Raw genomic sequence first — 19521 nt, 5'->3', positions numbered from 1 at the left:
TCAGAATGTTGGAATCAGACTGCTGACGGGGAATAAGCAATCTGACTGTATAACATCAGTCTTGGCAGGACTCACTGGCTGCTTAGACATTTCCAATCCAAATTTAAAGTGCTGGTTTTAACCTATAAAGCTCCATATGGCTTGGAAGCCTAATATCTGACCCAACACCTGTCCCGACATAAGCCTACCGAGACTCATTAGTCCTTAGGAGGATGGTGACAAGGGAAAGGGCCTTTTCTGTTATGACCTCTCATTTATGGACTGCTCTCCCCAATGAGGTCCACCTGGTGCTGACTTAACATCTTTTTGCCAACAGGTTAAGACCTTCCTCTTTTTTCAAGCATTTGATAGGGCAAGCTGAGTGGGCTGTTAACTGGAGCTACTGTTGGCTTCCCTGCTGGTTCTGTTTGGATCTGCTATGTAATTTTTTCCTGCTGCTTTTTGAAGTATTTGTTGCTTTGGTGTTCTATAATTATTTATTACTGAGGGCTGTTTATGTTTTAACTTTTCTGTGTATTTATTCTACGCTTCCTAGAGACTGCTGTGCATTAAGCAACTAACAACTGAAATAATAATATGATTAAAAGTAAAAGTATAAGATGTATATGGAAAAATACTTTGAAAAGGTAAAGCAATTTCTCCCATATAAATTGGGTTTAAATAGCCATATAAATATAAATCATATCCATATAGATTGATCGAAGTGGGGTAAGTAACCCCCAAGGAGAGGGACTTTTTGGTAGTGGCACCCTGTTATGAAACAGTCTTCCCAAAGAGGCCTCTCCAGTGCTATCTTAGTGGTCCTTTTTGGTGACAGAACCATTTTGCTCATCCAAGACTTTGAAATATGTCTTGGCCCTCTCCATTTTAAAATCTGTGTTTCATATTGTATTTTAATTGCTTCATTTGTCTTCTGAGCTTAGCAGACAATTTATGTTACAGGCATGCTAGAAACATTCAGGTAATAAACAGAAATAAAAAGTCCTCCTAACACGTTTCAATTGGGATGCAAGTTACAAATAAGCCTTTTGACATCCAGCTTCTTGCAACATTCAAAAGAATTTAGAGGTCAGAAAGAGACATTTAGGAAGAGCCAGTTTGTTTATTTATTTAGTCACCTAAATGTTAGGGACCATGGCTCCAACTATTTCCAGACTGAATTATAGCTGGGGGGCGGGTACTATTTTCATTTATATAAGAAAAGTTTGCAGTTCTTGGCTCATATGTACCTGGTGCAGATTTATAGGGTGGTGATTCAGGAATTCCATGAATTGGATAGATCCAACGAATTCCCCGGATGACTTCATCCTTCATTATTACAGTGTTGCTGAGAAACAGAAGTAATATATACATATGACTATGATTACTCTAGAACATTGATACAAGTGATATTGACAATACAATTAACCAAGATTTCCAGCAATGCTTTGTGACCATTTTGAAATTTGTTCAGTGGGACCAGCTTCCAGAAGGTGCTGTCTTTTTGGAACAGTGGTACACTCAAGTAAAAGGCTTTTGGTTGTTTTTAAATCCACTTCTTAGGACGATCATAAATAGACTTCTTATTAACACTTGTCATTAAATCAAAACAAAGATAATTAAATGAATCATGTCGGAAGTTAATCTGCGCAGTAAAATTTGTTTTCAGTTGGAGTTGGACACAAATACCGTATTTTTTGCTCTATAAGACTCACTTTTTCCCTCCTAAAAAGTAAGGGGGAATGTGTGTGCGTCCTATGGAGCGAATGCAGGCTGCGCAGCTATCACAGAAGCCAGAACAGCAAGAGGGATTGCTGCTTTCACTGCGCAGCGATCCCTCTTGCTGTTCTGGCTTCTGGGATTCAGAATATTTTTTTTCTTGTTTTCCTCCTCCAAAAACTAGGTGCGTCTTGTGGTCTGGTGCATCTTATAGAGCGAAAAATACGGGTATATTCTAAGATAGTGGCTATTGTGTTTTGCTACCATCCTATCCTCAACTATTTACTCTTCTTTTCTATAGAGAACTATATTCAAAGGAGATAACAGACTGAAAGCATAACACATCAAAATAATTACTACAATCAAATAATTTAAAATACAGATTACAAAATTCATTGCTCAAAGTATATCAGTTAAACAGTTTGGTACAACCACCACTATCAATCAAGGGCAACAGGCTGAGTACATATGTGGCTCTGAGTATCCTGTCCATACCCCCTGGGTGAACAAGTGGAGAGGTATCCATATCAGCCTGACCAGACAGAGCCATAGCTACATCACAGACCATTACTATTGTAACTGCAGCTTCCAAGTCAGAATTGTATGCAGTGGCCTTAATCCTTAAAGTGTTTAGCAAATCAGTGGCAGCAGACTACTGAAGGTTCCACTAACCTCCTTGGTAGGAGTCTCTCACCATTCAGAAGATGTATGCTGGATGACGGTGGAGTCTATATGCCGCTTTCTAGAAAAAGAACACCTAGAACCAGGTGTCAGGTTCCAGAGCCACCACTTCAGTTTCAGATATCCAGAGGGCATCATTGCTACGATTTTTATTTTGAATAATGGGGGGGAAGTTCTTAAAAAACAAAAACTCTGAGAAGATTTTCTGGGATAGCCAGCTAAGATTTGTTCTGCAAGATGGCTGTTTCAGAGGACTGAGTTTCTAAGGCTGGCAGAGAGGATACTTGGAACATAACCCAAGTGCATTGATCTCCACCACTTTTCTCCAGGGGCAAGGTACTATCATATCAACTAGCATCTTCACACCTCTAAAATTCAATAATATCCATCTAATAAGCCCTAGATAGCTCAGTTGACTAGAGTGTGGCGCTGATAACTCAAAGGTTGCAGGTTCGATCCCCGTATGGGACAGCTGCATATCCCTGCATTGCAGGGGGCTGGACTAGATGATCCTCAGGGTCCCTTCTAACTCTACAGTTCTATGATTCGATGTATAGTAATACTTGAAAGGTTTGCAAAGTGTGAAAAATCATTCTAGACTTAGTAAATTCTAACCATTTCTAACCATTGCAACATTTATAGCAATATATAAATACTACAATAAACAGTCTTCTAAAGTGATAGAGCTCACAATTATTTTTCACTTCAAATAATAGCAGATATCAATTTTATCTCCTCTGTGACTAAAATGTTTACCTTGTTAGTGCTCTGTTTAATTCGAAGGTGTCATCGTAAGACCATTTATCAGCATCCAACTTTTCAACTTTAATAACCAGCACAACTTCATACAGTTTCATTGAGTGAGGTGCAAAGAATACTGGAATATCCAACTTGTTTTTTGGAGCCAAAACGATTCCTAAAAATACAATAAGTAATTTAAACACATATTGTGAAAGGAGTGGTTTGTCAACTACTCACCATCATGCCAGAAATTTATCTCCTATATATTCAGAGTCAGTTTCATGGAAATAACACTTTGGTATAGTATTTCTCAAACTGTGGGCCATAATGTGGGCTGACCTCCCCTTCTTGGCTGACATTTTGCAACTGCTGAGTTCAGTAAAATTTTCAACATTTTCAAGAAGACTCTGTGTACAGAAAGTTTGAGAATCCATGCTTCTGGTATATAAAGAAGGACATTTAAATCGGTTAATAAGTGACACAGTTTTCCACTGGAAAATTCCATGTGTGTGTGTTTGTCTCAAAAGAAACGGCAAATTGTCTTTTAATTGGAGTTTTGTGGTATGGTGGTTTTTACAATTTACACAGCAGTGCTTGGCTTCTAAAAATCGAAACAGTGGTGCTATGTAGAGTTGTGCCAGTCTTATCTAAATATTTTAACTCTGTTACAAATTATATTTGTTACCTTATAAATATGCAAAATAGATGGAAACAGAAATTCAAGTGTTTGATTAGAAGAGTAAAAGCATCTTGTGTTTCAGGTACAGTGTGTCAAAGGAAAGTTTTCCTTACATAGTTTATTGGTGGTTCCTCCATGGGAAGCCAGCAGGGTTTTCACTCCAAAACTAAAGAGATGCATATACCATCCCCCACTTGTCTTGCAGGTACTGATTTCCCCAATACACTCTAAAAGGTAAAGTACATTTAGTGCCTACGGAAGTTGTCTGCCTACCACTTAGCATGCACAGTGGTACCTCGGGTTAAGTACTTAATTCGTTCCGGAGGTCTGTTCTTAACCTGAAACTGTTCTTAACCTGAAGCACCACTTTAGCTAATGGGGCCTCCTGCTGCTGCCGCACCACCGGAGCACGATTTCTGTTCTCATCCTGAAGCAAAGTTCTTAACCTGAAGCACTATTTCTGGGTTAGTGGAGTCTGTAACCTGAAGTGTATGTAACCTGAAGCGTATGTAACCCGAGGTACCACTGTAATTTATCAAAACCTGGAACGATCTAGGTTTGGGTGCAGGAGTAGTCATTGGAGAAATCATGTCTGAGATTCCATCAAAATACAAGGACACACGTCAGAAAAAGCAGCTACCAGAAGCACCACTTCATGATGTTTCAACAACAGCTTGTTTTATCTGATATTGACACCAACAGTTTAAAAACCTGTCAATGGGCTGAACCCTAAGAACAGTAAGCAGAGGGAAGCTTGGCAGATTTTATTATGTCCTCCTCCCACAGTATCCTCTTGCTTAGCCCCAGAAAAACCTGTGTGGGTGGTTGGTAGAGCCCTCCTGAACAGCGTGGGTAGGGGGAATCTCCTAAAATAGGGCAGGGCACCTTTCACATTCCAAGTAAATACGGGTAACTCGCAACGCATGCTTGAGAGTGTTTGGGTGAGGAAGAGGCAGTTAGAGAGGGTGATCTAAAGAGGCCAGAGAGACATGCAGAGAGGTTTGGAGGGCCAACGAAAGAGATTGGAGTGTGGAAGAGGTGGTTGGGAGAGCTTTGGACTGCAGAATGGGCCTCAAACACAAGGTGGTGTTGGCGGCATCAGCTGTTGAGAAACCAAGGAATGCAATTCTGCTTATACACACAACAGCCAGGAACCCACCTAAGTTGTGAGTTACCTGTGCTAAAAGTCTACTTTGTTTAAAAGCATTTCTTTTTAATGTTATAATAATCTGGCCACTGGCTCTGATTCATACAGAACCATAACAAAATTCAGGGACAACTGAATCCATTGGGGTTTTCAACTTGACCTGGATTGCACCAGGTCATGATAAAAAAAAATCCATGAATCACCTAGCTGCTAGCATTCAAAGGACATCACAGGTGCATGCCAGGGGCTCAGTGGGCCAAATCAAAAGTACAGCTGCCATTCAGAATAGCCTAGCCACAATGATCCACACACTGGCAACCTCAGCCACAGTAATGCACTCTATGTGGTGCTATCTTTATGCATTGTTATTGTAAGGTAAAGGTAAAGGGACCCCTGACCATTAGGTCCAGTCGTGACCGGCTCTGGGGTTGCGGCGCTCATCTTGCTTTATTGGCTGAGGGAGCTGGCGTACAGCTTCCGGGTCATGTGGCCAGCATGACTAAGCTGCTTCTGGCGAACCAGAGCAGCGCACGGAAATGCTGTTTACCTTCCCTCTGGGACGATACCTATTTATCTACTTGCACTTTGACGTGCTTTTGAACTGCTAGGTTGGCAAGAACAGGGACCGAGCAACGGGAGCTCACCCCGTCACAGGGATCTGAACAGCCGACCTTCTGATCAGCAAGTCCTAGGCTCTGTGGTTTAACCCACAGCGCCTCCCACGTCCCTCTGTTATTGTAGTCATCTTCAAAATACATGGAAGTAAATGAATATTCACATAAGCAATCCACTTGCATGAACAACTTAACATACGAAGATTTTTGTGTTATCACGGCTCCTCAATTTAACAGAAATCCCTTCTGCCAATGTTACATTGCTGATGTGAACATACTAAAAATGTACTCAAGAGGGGGGGGGGGGAAGCTGCCTTGTCTCAGTTTGACATGGGAAGCCCACCCTGTCTTGGTTCAGTGCAGGGGCTTGGTTTTTCTTTAGGAGATACACACAAATCCTTAAAAACTGCAATTAGTTCTTTGGAGTTTTAAAATATGCCCCTCTGTCTTCTCTTGGTAGTTTTAGAAAAGTAATTACAGCCACCAACAAACTGCCAGCTAACACATGAGTTCCTGTCATTGCATGCATTGAAAATAATTTAGTAGCAGGAAGTTCCCCCGGGGGCAACAAGACTTGATGCTATGACTATGCTCACAGAGGGAATTGTACAGAAAAAAGCATGGCTGACCTCATGATATGCCATCAAGTACAATCATTCCCAACAGCCATTGCTACAATCAAGCAATATGCATCGCGGCATGAGCTAGCTGCATGTATAGGCAGGTGGGGAAAGTGCCTATTTTGGGATGCAAATGGAGCTCGATGGAAAGGGCATCTTTGGAATTTGATGTGAATGGAGAGAGGCAGCCTTTATAAGTGAATCTACATGACCTGATGGAAACCAGCAATTTGCAGATTCCACAGCAGACAACAGTTCTCACATTGGTCAGGATGGGGAGGATCAGGTGAGCTCACATTATGCCCGCCCCACCCCCCGATCTTATAGTGCTTAATATCGTTAGGCAACTAATACAAGGAATATTTTTTTAATTACTTTTTGAAAACAAAAACACAAGAAACAAGAAACAGTACCAAAAGAAGTGGGACTATGAAAAGAGTGACTGTGGAAACCCATCCAGATGGGTGGGGTACAAATTATTATTATTATTATTATTATTATTATTATTATTATTATCCTTATCCTCCCCTGTCCCAAGCCCATCTCACATTTTTTTTTAAACAGATGGTGTTAAATGTGAAATTAAAGCAGTAAAAATGTCTTTGCTGCTGATCATTTTCACCACAATATCAAACACTCTTGTTCTTCTTCAAACAAACAAAAGACCTGCAAGCGGTTGGATGTGAAAATCTCTAGAAGCAAATCACCACCTGGTTTGCATGAATGGCTTGCAGGAGGCCACCAAGATGCTGTTTGTCTACTGCTATAGAGAAAACCTGAAGCAAAAAGCCTCTCTGCTAGAAATTTTTAGATAGTGTTTGTAACTGGGGAGTTGCATCCATACCACTTGAAAAGGCAGCCAAGAAGAAACGGTGCAGTATGTATCCTACCTCCCCCTTGGAAAACTTGCCCGGCTTGTGCTGTGCTGGGAGCATAAAGAGGCAGGAGCAGTTCAAGCATTAAAAGGATGCCACTGACTCAGTCATGTTCTGACCCTCCATGACCTCACAGGCAAGCCCACAAGAGGGACTATGAAAAGACTTTTAAAGAAAACACAATGAACATTTCATCTATTTGATAATACGACTGTCATAACTCAGGCAAGAATATTTACCAGAGACAGAATATTTACAAGCTCTGGTTGCCGTTTCATGAGGCTTATCTTTCATAAAGATCTTGGCACTTCCAAGAGAAGCTCTATACACTTTCACTGATTGAAAGCTTGAATTTAAAAGCTGTTCTTCTGGTATTAAAGAAAAGCAAGTTAACCAGTTGCTGTTTAGATGAGAACAAATGGATTGAGCGCTGATATCAGTAATGAAATATGCAGTGACAATGCAATTTACTTTGTTTTGAAATGAAGCCTGCTTAAAGATTGGCTATTAATAACTGCTGCTAAAAAAACCCGAAAGAAAACAAACAACCAGTCACATATTCTGGCAATTAATATTAATTTATCATAAAAAGTGCACTTACAACTAACACTATAATATACAAGATTAATGCCATGATTCTCTGCACATTTAGCAAAGTTCTGCTGGAATCAAGTGGGCTTACATCCAGGAAAATATGTCTAAGAATGAGGTGTTTAAAGAACACATTGCCAAACAGTATAGGAATAAACATAAAGAATGTTACAACTTTAATACAATTTGTTAGCCACACATATTTTGAAAGTATGTAGCATAAAGGTTTCTGCTAGAGAAAGATACAAACACCCTCTAAATTTACAGTAGTACCTCGGGTTACAGACGCTTCAGGTTACAGACGCTTCAGGTTACAGACTCCACTAACCCAGAAATAGTACCTTGGGTTAAGAACTTTGCTTCAGAATGAGAACAGAAATCGTGTGGCGGCAGCAGGAGGCCCCATTAGCTAAAGTGGTGCTTCAGGTTAAGAACAGACCTCCAGAATGAATTAAGTTCTTAACCCGAGGTACCACTGTATTATGTTTGCGTCTTTGCACCCAATTATTCTAAATCTTTAGAGTTCCATTTATGTCATTAAGGTATTGCAGGTCAATATATAAGTAAAAGGATTAACTGTTATATCAATTCCAGTAGACCAATATTTTGTCTATGTTCATATTACAGAGTAAAATGTTCATAAAATTGCAGGATGTAAATAATTCGTTCGAATTCAGATATTTGAATTTTATAAGAAATGTCTTATCTTGATAACTGGCAAGAGAGGAAGTTCCAAGAGTGATTAGATCAGGAAAAAATATTGCTGACTTCTTGAAAGGAGAAAAATATATAATTATCTGTATTTGCTTTTAAATGTTGTGTCTCTTTGTACTGAATTTTATTGGTCTGTGACATTAATAAACTATTTGCTTGCTTGCTAATAAGAGTGACAGGTCCCAACTAGAGGTTATGATAAACATGTTTCTACTTATGAAGATGGCAGCCGTGTGTCTAATTCCCTCCTCCTACGCTGTAACACCTAGTACGGGTTACTCACATCCTGACTTTACAATCTTCTCAATTTCCTGAACACATCAATAGTTGCAGTCAGGCTTGCTTGATAAGTCCCTATGAACTCAATGGAGGTTACTTCTATTTAAAATGTAAACAGGATGATGCAGGTAATGAAAATATTGACCTTTTACTATAGTACACAGGTACGTATGAAGGAATGGACATTCAGAAAAAGCAGCAACACATTGTGTGAGTCAATAAAACTAATTCTTATAGACTGAAGAGTGAATCCTAATAGTAGTAGTAATATTAGTAGTAGTACCCCACCCATCTAACAGCATTTAATTGTAAACCTAAAGTTTGGTCCTCATTTTTCTAATTTGTTTTCTATACGATATTTAAAAACTGACAGCTTCTGTAATCCAGAAGCAGAACGGTACAAAGACTGTGTTTTTATTAGCATCTGTGCATTTGAAACATGGCAGGGTCCCTGTTAAAGGTAAAGGGACTCCTGACCATTAGGTCCAGTCGTGATCGACTCTGGAGTTACGGCGCTCATTTCGCTTTATTGGCCGAGGGAGCTGGCATACAGCTTCCAGGTCATGTGGCCAGCATGACTAAGCTGCTTCTGGCGAACCAGAGCAGCACACGGAAACGCCGTTTACCTTCCCGCCAGCGCGGTACCTATTTATCTACTTGCACTTTAACGTGCTTTCGAACTGCTAGGTTGGCAGGAGCAGGGACTGAGCAACGGGAGCTCACTCTGTCGTGGAGATTCGAACCGCCGACCTTCTGATCAGCAAGTCCTAGGCTTTGTGGTTTAACCCAAGGCGCAACCCGCGTCCCTGTTACTACCATATAAAATAGCATTTCTAATAATCAACTTCCTTTCAAAGTTCTAAAAATTACATTGCTTTCAAAAAGAAATAACACTAAACCAGTAGCAAATCAGAGTATCAATCTATTTTAATTTTTAATTTTTTAAAATTTACATTCTGTCCTTTGTAGACACCAGGGCATGTTTATTCCAAAATCAATTGGAATAAAACTGCATCTGTTTCGTTATCAAAGTATATTAAAAGCATGTAATATTTTATTATATTTTCAACCTTAAGTCACATACTGTACTCGTTTTGTAGCAGTAAAAGGTAAAGGTAAAGGACTCCTGTATGGTTAAGTCCAGTCAAAGGTGACTATGGGATTGCGGCGCTCATCTCACTTTCAGGCTGAGGGAGACAGTGTTTGTCCACAGACGGCTTTCCGGGTCATGTGGCCAGCATGACTAAACCACTTCTGGTGCAACGGAACACCGTGATGGAAACCAGAGCACACAGAAATGCTGTTTACCTTCCTGCCACAGCAGCCCCTATTTATTTACTTGCACTGGTGCGCTTTTGAACTGCTAGGTTGGCAGAAGCTAGGACAGAGCAATGGGAGCTCACCCCATCGCGGGGATTCAAACCGCCAGCCTTCCGATCAGCAAGCCCAAGAGGCTCAGGGTAGAAATAATATGTTCTAAACTGAATAGCTAAATACAAACTGAAGTATAGTAGTAATAAAAATATTCCTTTTATATTAACTCAGACAGGTTTAACAGCACAAGTTTTATCTAATCCAAATACCACTATTCAGAACAGTAAATTGGGAAATCTAAATTCCCTTTAATCATGGCAAGGGATAGGTTTGTATATGTGATCTGAATGATTTATTATCTCTTCTATAATAATGTTTAGAAAAGTTTGTTAATCCTAGCGAATATGTGATGGAGTATCAAAAAGAAGAGAATGACAGTGTTGAAATAGGGTATATATATTCATTTTAATTAAATTAATCTTTCGCTACAGTGAACAATTTAAATAACTCCATTTGTCGAGAACTAGAGTTATGATATTACTAGATTATAAGAGTTATGGAGAAGGTAAACAATATATTCAAAGCAGTGGGACCCAGAAAACAGAACAGTGAGCTAACTTTGGCTCTTTCTATAATCTGGAGTTATGGGACAGCTGGAAGATATATTCAACAAGTACTACACCTATGCCAGCAATGTTTGTACTATCAGTATGGGATTTCCTGGACAAGATGGCAGTGGAATTTTTTTTTTTCTCTGGACCTTCCTACTCCAGAGAAAGGGAAGGCACTAAGATCATGGGAAAACCTTTGGCAATAAACAACCTAATTCTCTGTTTAGTGGCTTTTGATAGGATAAGGTGAGCCAGCAGCAGACTGCCTACCAGTACATTCTTCTCCAGCAAAACTCAAATGACTACTGCATCTATCAAACCCATAACCTGCTCATCTGCACTAGTCTCAGCTACCAGAAGATTGCTAAATGTTTTAGCTACTACAGGTGGAAGGGTTGGGAAAGTGGATGGAATAGTTTTTTTCCACATTCACTGTCCGTCATCCAGTGGGTGCCAGTGGCTGCAACCAAGCTATGCAGATGTCACTTAGTGGGGTGGCAAGTGGGGAGAGTCATCTACTGGAGCCATATATATACACTGCATATGTACATGTTAGATATGTTTACTGAACCACATCAATGAATACTCATCTAAGACTTAATTGGGAAGCTGGGAGGAATATTTCCTTCTCAACATTTTCTGCGTGGGCCACACTTCCTCTAACTCAGGCATAGGCAAACTCGGCCCTCCAGATGTTTTGGGACTACAACTCCCATCATCCCTGACCACTGGTCCTGTTAGCTAGGGGTGATGGGAGTTGTAGTCCCAAAACATCTGGAGGGCCAAGTTTGCCTATGCCTGCTCTAACTTGAGGACAGCTCCCAACCCATGTTAAACAAATACGAGTCCCACCGCTACAATATATAATAGAGCAAAACAGTTGTGCTTTTATTGTTTCGTTAAATGGGAATTAAGCTACATAAATGAAAATATATTTTCAATCGTTATGCAGATCACTTTGCAAAAACATACATAAACCATACAATTGTGTACCTTGTTTTTGCTTGAGGGAAAGCCAGAAAATGCTGTCCTTATTGGAATGGTGGGATACAGATGCATGGGGATTATGCATGACATGCTCCTGATCTAATAAAAAGAAGGGAAAGAAAAAGAAAATTCTGTTATGCTTCAATGTCACATTCAAGGAAAGGAATTCACTGGAGGTTGAAATGTGATCAAAGGCTGTTCTAATGTAAGAACTGATGAATGCTCTTCAAAGTATACTTTGAAATAGGAGATGACAGTTTTTTAAGGTCTCTCTGCATTTTAATCGTTCTCCTATGCACGCCAAAAATGACTATAGCTGCTCATAGAATCCTATTAAAATTATTTGGAATAATATACCCCCTAAAACCAAAGTTTTGGAAAAGGGATGTGAAAAATGTTTGTTCTATAAAAATATATAGCAAAGAAGGACTCTCCTTCCTCAGAGGTTTTTAAGCAGAAAGTTGAGATTTGTGCATTGCACAGAGTTGGATGAGATGACGCTCAGAGTCTCTTCCAACTCTCCAATTCTATGAAATTATATTCCAAACTGAAATTTTAACTAAATTCATAAAGGCCTATTTGCAGCACCTCAGCATGTTACTTCTTGCTGTATACTGCATAGAAGTTTCTGGAGACAAGCGATTTAATCCATCCCAGATAGATCAAATTTAATTATGACTGTACTACATGGCGAGATGACCAACAAAATAAAAATAAAGCTCAATCTCACACAATACATAGCTATGGAAAAATATGATACCAGAAAGAAACAATTGGTGCTGCAGCAGTGAGAAAATCGTCAGTATTAATTTGATCTGATAATCAGCAAACATAAAGTTATACTAACTCTGATGAATTACTACTGGGCAATCCAAACTCCAGCCTGCCAGCCTGGAGGCAGTTAGGATACAGTGCAACCAGGGAGCCCTCCAGCCAAAATGCAAAAGCAACTCACTGCTGGCTAAATGCCATTTGCCCAGTTGCAGGCAGCCCAGCAAGAGGAAGCTGCCCAGAGTGGCTGGGTAGTGTATAAATAAAATTATTATTATTATTAAGTCAGACTCACCATTGATTAACAGTGTAATGGGCCCCCAAAAAGGCCAAATCTTGAGAGTAGGATTGAGAGAAACACAATCCCCAGTACCTGCCATGGTACTATGGAATATTACAGATTATGGGGAAGAGAGACATTTCACCCTACTGTAGACACTGCAGCTGTTAGATAAGTGAGTTGGGACTCCTTCTCTTTAAAATTCAAGGTAGAGAAGAACTGAGATGCCATAATACTTGCCTTTGAACTGAAAGCAGTCACTCATTGCTGAAATTTATATTCCAAGCCAAGGAATAATGAATTTATATTCCAAGCCAAGCAACATCACTAATTTTAATATCACCTATTTTCATACAGAATATATAGGAATCATAGAAACATAGAATTGGAAGGGACACTGAGGATCATCTAGTCCAAGCATGGGCAAATGAGGCCCTCCAGATGTTTTGGGACTACAACTCCCATCATCCTTGACCACTGGTCCTGTTAGCTAGAGGTGATGGGAGTTGTAGTCCCAAAACATCTGGAGGGCCGAGTTTGCCTATGCCTGATCTAGTCCAACCCCCTACAATGCAGGAGGAATATGCAGCTGTCCCATATGGAGATCGAACCTGCAACCTTGGTGTTATTAGCTAATAACACCATGCTAATAAATATGGGGTTTTCATTAGAATGCCCATGGCGTGGAGGGAAATATATGGTAACAGGCCAAGCTGACTAGCTTTTGAGGGAGTGAACGGCAAATAACAGGAGAACTATGTCTACCTTATATTTAACAGTCTGTATGGTAGCCATAGGTGACCAGGAATTCCATGAAGGTGAGTGAATGGGATGGTGGAGAAGGGATGGCTCATTTTGTTCTTTTTCCAGCAGCCTGCTCAGGGATGGCCCACATATAAGGCCAGGTGAGGCAACTGCCTCAGACAGGGGCAGCAGATTCCAATGTAGATCTTCGCTCACCCCTTATTCCCTCGCAAGGAGGGAGGCACCCTTTGCTGGTTCACCTCAGGTGCCAAAATGTATTGGGCAGTACTGAGCCTGCTTGGTTTCTGTGCTAACCACAAGGGGGAGCTATATTTCCTCCATGGTTACCATGGAAATGCACTGGGCTAGAATGAAAGGATGGCTCCATCCCTCTCCCCACTCCCGAGCCCCACCAGTCTGCTTGATCAAAAGCAACTTAATAATGAGCTGGAAGCCTGCACTTTCAGGTTTCTCATTCCCAGTGGCCAGAATGGTAACACAGCCTACTAGCCTCTTAATAGATTAGTTAAAAATTCAGGGTAGCAACTTTGGAGGCTTATTTACAAGGCTGAATTATGCAAAGAACCAACTCGTCCTTCCCTCCTAGCATCCCATAGTTAGAAAGATTTATAACTTGTACACAAATTTGCTTTGCATGATTTAACGCGACAATTTAACTGTCATACCATCCATTAATTCATCTCAACCTTCTTCTTCCGAAAACTTACAATACTGGTCTTTACTACAACTCTTATCTCAAACTTGGGAATGTGAAGGTGATCACAGCAGCAACAGATAGGTACCTAATTAGTTGAGTTGACATTTACAGTGATTGCCAAAAAGACTATAATGGAAAACCAATTTCAGCAACATTGTACCGGGTATGGTGAATGACACGTGAAAAAAATTACAGTGAGAGTGGAAAAATAGGCTGTCAAGAATCACATGATGTTACATCTGCACTGTCAAACTGTCTAGCAGATTGTTATACAGAGCAACACTGGTAAGAGTTGAATATATGCTTTCTCCAACTCTACTGGAAATGAGACTCTAAATGACCTAACTCACGTTACAATATTAGTCCACGTGCACTTGGCTGACACTGTACAAAGACAAAGAAGCAGTCTTGCTCTCTTAGATTACAAAAGCAGTGTATTGCTCTTAAACAAACAGTGTGTTTCAGAATGTGTTGTCCCAGATAATCGATTAGTGAGATTACAAGAAATTACTTCTTCTGGGTATTTGTTCATGTATTTGACAGTTTGCTAGTGCCTGAAAATATTTATTCTCTGCCAAACTTAGTTTTTGCAATATAATTTTGATAAATTGTATTTGTACAATTATTGAATACTTTGGGTGGGGTTCACCTAAGAAGCCTTATCAGCAAAAGTCCTGTCGAAGGTCTCCCACTACTACAACAAGACTTTTCCCCTCCGCTCGCTGCCAAAACTGGCTCAAGGGGGTGGTTAAAAACAACAACCACAAAACAGCACGCAGGGGAAGGAGAGGGATCATTCTGTCTGACAAACTGAAAAGATTCTACAGATAACACTGAATTCCCACCTATATCTTGCCTACCTGCAGAATCCTATGTACGTTTTACTCTGAACTAATTACGGTTGTGTTCACTCACAGGTAAGTGTACAAAAAATTGCTGCCTAAAACAAGGACCGTGCTATTTTATAAGAGTGTGCTGGCATATACTGAGTAAATAAATATAATGCCATGGTTAAAAACAGACCTATAGTTATGCTCAAACTAAATGTTTTAGTTAACGTTTTCAAATTTTGTGATGTTTATTTGCTCTTAATTATGTATATTGAATTAAATGGTCTTTGAAGGTTCTAATACCAACTACCCAGAGGGAAAAACTGCAACAAAAAGAAGTTTAGACTAGACTGCTACAAATCCAGCATTTAGTTCTGCTGAATACTTCACAGAAATTAAGAGAGTTCCCAGAGAAGCATAAGAGCAGTCAGAAAATATTTCCACACCAATTTAAGCAAAACAGCTATTTCACCAAGAAAATGGGTTAACCAAGCTACACTGTATACAATTATGTTTTGTAAATACGGTAGTTTTAGCTTTAGAAATGCAAAGGATGTAGCAGCTGCTATACTGTGGCAGTGAACAACCCCAAATATTGCTACAGAGATCTGTTTTAAGCTTAAAATGCTTACACAAGTAGATAAAGTCAGATCCCAAAGATGGAGCAATTACTCTCCTAAACTGATTAGTAATTGCAGAGACATTAATCTTTTAGTTCAGCACTTATTAGCATAAATGCCAGTTGCACTTTTAATGTATTTTCCCCCTGTGAGGAGATACCAATATGTAAATCCCGATTTATGCAGATAAACATGTTTAAATATTACTGTATGAATGAATTTACAAGTCCAGAATTTTATTTGCCCAGAACAATGATAGAGCTATTCGGTAAGTGTTGCAGAGGAAAAATCTAGGTCTTGGTGCCTTTAGCAATTGGAGGTCAGATGTTGATGTGGATTGATATGTTGGGGAATTCCAACAACCAAACCATGCAGTCTTGTGAACCTAATGTAGATAGTACAAAAATATAAACAACAATGAATAGTCTATTTGCAAAATAATGTTCACTGAACCCTGAAGCCAAAGATTCAAGTAGTTACTTGTGAATCATTATGTAAACCTAAATGCATTTAGCTTCTTGATCTATTTAGGAGAAAGGCCATGCATAGTTCAGTGGTTAGAGCATTTGCTTTCGGAAGGTACCAGATTCAATCCCTGCCATAAACAAGCAGGGCTGGGAGAAACCCTGTCTGAAAACCTGGAGAACTGCTGGCAGTCAGAGTAGACAATACTGAGCAAGATGGACCAATGGTCCTTCTCTGTATAAGATACGTCCTAGTTCCTATTTGCTTCCTCTTCTTACTGTGCCTTTCTCCCCCAAGTTTGCTTGGTGTCTGCCACAATAGTATTCATCTGTGCACATGATTTCTGCAGGGATTATATTGAAGGTCGCTTCTTATATCATTTCTGTGGAAACTGTTTTAAGAAAGCACATTACAAATAGCAGCCCAATACAATGATACTTCTAAATATGCCATTTGGCACAGTGTTTAGACTCGGTTTGCTTCTTATAATAGTTCTGTTGCTGTGCAAATCAGAAGAGATACTGACTTGAATGATAAATCAGGAGAAAACATGCTGTTTTCTAAATGGTGCGGAATGAAATGGTGTAATAGTAACACATCTCTTCTTTCCAAAAATGTGGTCATCAATATGCGTGCAGCATAAAACTGTTGATAGCCATTTCCTAACCATGTGCATTACACTTCTCCGGATCAGATTTTAAAAATATCCTGGGTCAACTAAAAGGCTGATTCAAGTCCCAAATGCATGGGGTTCATGCAATTTCTCACGGCAGAGCAATCCTAGTGTTCCAATGGGGAACATCAACCATTAGTGCTTGCTTTTCAGTGCAGAATTGTGTTAATCCCATGTACAGACAGGTGTACAATTCCTTTGTATAAGTGATATTCAGAAGGAAGGAATTTCTTGAAGGAGGAGGCAGCCTGGCAGTTTGTTTTAATGCTCTTTTTTCATCTTGCTCCCCAGAGTACACAGAAGGAAAGCCCCAAACGTATTCCAGGCTTTACCCAGGCACACTAAATAGAGTCTTAAACACACACACACAAGTACAATATAGAAAGGGTCATGTAAGCTTGGAGCCAATTTAGAGCAGGTGGAAGAAGCAGAGATTAAATATTTCAGATTTACTGAATAATTTTTAGGAGAGTCTCTGTTCACTTCAGTTGCATTTCAGAGCCATATGAAAGGTGTATTTTTAAAGCTACTTGGCAACATTCCTGTAGCTCAAGAAGTGTCTTCCTCACTGTCCCATCAGAGAAAGCAGACTTGTACCAAGTCAGATCACTGGCCCATCTGACAATGACTCTCCAGGGTTATAGACAAGGTTCTTTCTCAATCCCACTTGCAGAATTCAGGGATTGAATATGGGTCCTTCTGCATGAAAAGCAGTTGCTCTACCACTAAGATATAGGTCTTCCGCACTCAACAACAGATAATAGATTAGAACGACAGAATTTTATCCAAAAGTGCACTAATGCCATACAGGTAGCAACCAATTGGTGCACGGCTTATGTTCTGGATCCCTGTGCACATCAGGAGGGCCTGTAGAAGTCCATCCTACCCTGTTCCACCCCATCCCCACCCCACCCTGCCCCTTTTGTTACATGGTCACTTCCAGGTTTGGCGTGATGAGAGCAGTCGTAGACATACACATCAGTTGCACCTAAAACGGTCACCGCCTGTATGATAAGGAATAATCCCTAGACCAGTGTTTCCCAATCTTGGGTCTCCAGCTGTTTTTGGACTACAATTCCCATCATCCCTGACCGCTGGTCTTGCTAGCTAGGGATGATGGAAGTTGTAGTCCAAAAACAGCTGGAGAACCAAGGTTGGAAAACACTGCCCTAGACTCATTAAATTTAACTTCAGAGCATTAAGTCCCACGCATTGTTTGAGGTGAGGGAAGTACTGTCTAACCTCACCCTGTTTTTAGACTTGTCTAGGGCTTTCTTTGTCTTCTTTGGAGGGCCAGGTGAAAACCTGTTTATTTGTCTAGGGTTTTGTTTTTTAAAAAACCTGTCTATGGATGCTTTGCAGTAGAATTTTATTTGTTCTGAAGCTGTGCTTTATTGCTGCCATGGTGCCAGGTATATGTAGAAACAGCTGAACATACAATAGTAGTTTCAAGCATTTGATCCAGTAGAGACCAACATGCTGTCAGACAAAAAGAAAGGCAAAAGTGGTCCATCGCCAAAAGCAATCCAAGTTATAGATGGAAGACTGAATTGAAACTGTTTTAGGGAGCCCTGGTCTACTACCCGACCTGCTCTGACCTATTAGCAAAAGATGCACCCTTGCTGGTAAACTGCTTTCCTTGTAGTTTCCTACTTTGGCTAGAGCTGGGGGGGGGGGTGAACAGGGTAAACCCTTCTTGATGTCCTTCAGGTTGGCAACTAAAAAGCAGATTTGAGATCCAGCAATGATATCCCCCCGCCCCCAGAGAACTTAGTTCACCAAGTGTAAATACAGATAAATCCTTCTGTGCCCAAGAAGAAAACACACTTCTTTGCCTGTGGGCTGGCAAAGATTTCCACTCAAACTTAAAGTATGTGCTGAATGCTCAACCCCCTATTGTTTGAGCAAAGCAACATGTCTGGATACTGAATTCAACTGAACAATAAGGACTTAAGCATTCAACATATATTGCATAATGATAAAAGGAATCTACTGTACCTGTTAAAAAGACATCCAACACTATGTCTTCAAATGTAGGATTCCTGAAGCTTATGATGATAGAAGAATGGTGACCAAGGCAAGAACTCACACAAGATGGCTCCAATGGCTGAGGAATCAGACCAACCCCAGACAATAAAAATACCCATTCCTCAAGCTGTGGTAAGAATAACAATGTTCACATTTTAATCAGAAATCACTTCTTTATTTTGTTTTTTCATTTTCCTGTAAATGTTAAGCTTCAGGTAAAAATATGATGGCCCCAGTCAAGGGTTTTTTTATATACATAAGGAATTCCAATGCAAACTCGGAGCTCAATGCAAGGAAGACCATTCACTTGCAGCACTAGATAGATAGCAAGCCAATTCTAGCACAATTTCTTTGGCTTCCTTCTTTAAAAAAGTTTCATACATTCCACCTGTTACCCTTAATTGGTAATAAGCTAATTAAGCATTAGAGGAAAGCTGTTTCAGCCACTTCACTGCTTACATTTTTTGAAGTGAATTTGAGATGATGCATTATTCTTAGCAGCATATTAAATAGAAGAAGCTGAAAAGAATGTAATCAAAGAATACTTGACACTCTAATAATAGATCCTGCTCGTCTCTAACACTGCTCAGTATTATTAGTCTCACTCCATTACATACAGATATTGCTGGTTTACCGGGAAAACTAGGTGCTATAAGTATATTAGTATCTTGACTAACTGTTCTACTCATCCTGGCATTTCAGTTGTGCTGTTCCAACAAAGTTAATTTCAGTGATCAAAAACAAGAACAAAGTGATTGCAGTCAGAGTTCAAATTCGTATTGCAGAGTGTTCGCACAGCTGCAAACCAGAAACAAACGAAGCAGATAATAACCCATAGTGG

The 19521-nt window shown here is 40.0% G+C and overlaps 1 protein-coding gene across 2 annotated transcripts in view; it reads right to left on the bottom strand.

The window, feature by feature from the left end:
• The window catches only part of CFAP47 (cilia and flagella associated protein 47), a 186448-nt gene that overhangs the window by 33995 nt on the left and 132932 nt on the right, over nucleotides 1-19521 (bottom strand). For both annotated transcript variants that reach the window (XM_028727418.2, XM_077927386.1), the window contains 4 exons: nucleotides 18651-18807; nucleotides 11558-11650; nucleotides 3136-3295; nucleotides 1230-1327 (listed from right to left, as the gene is read on the bottom strand). In XM_028727418.2, the coding sequence (XP_028583251.2) occupies nucleotides 1230-1327; nucleotides 3136-3295; nucleotides 11558-11650; nucleotides 18651-18807 (508 nt within the window). The remainder of the gene's footprint in view (nucleotides 1-1229; nucleotides 1328-3135; nucleotides 3296-11557; nucleotides 11651-18650; nucleotides 18808-19521) is intronic.

The sequence above is a fragment of the Podarcis muralis genome, chromosome 4 (assembly GCF_964188315.1).
Source record: "Podarcis muralis chromosome 4, rPodMur119.hap1.1, whole genome shotgun sequence".
In the NCBI taxonomy this organism is placed as follows: Eukaryota; Metazoa; Chordata; class Lepidosauria; order Squamata; family Lacertidae; genus Podarcis; species Podarcis muralis.
This window is presented reverse-complemented; position numbering and strand designations above follow the sequence as displayed.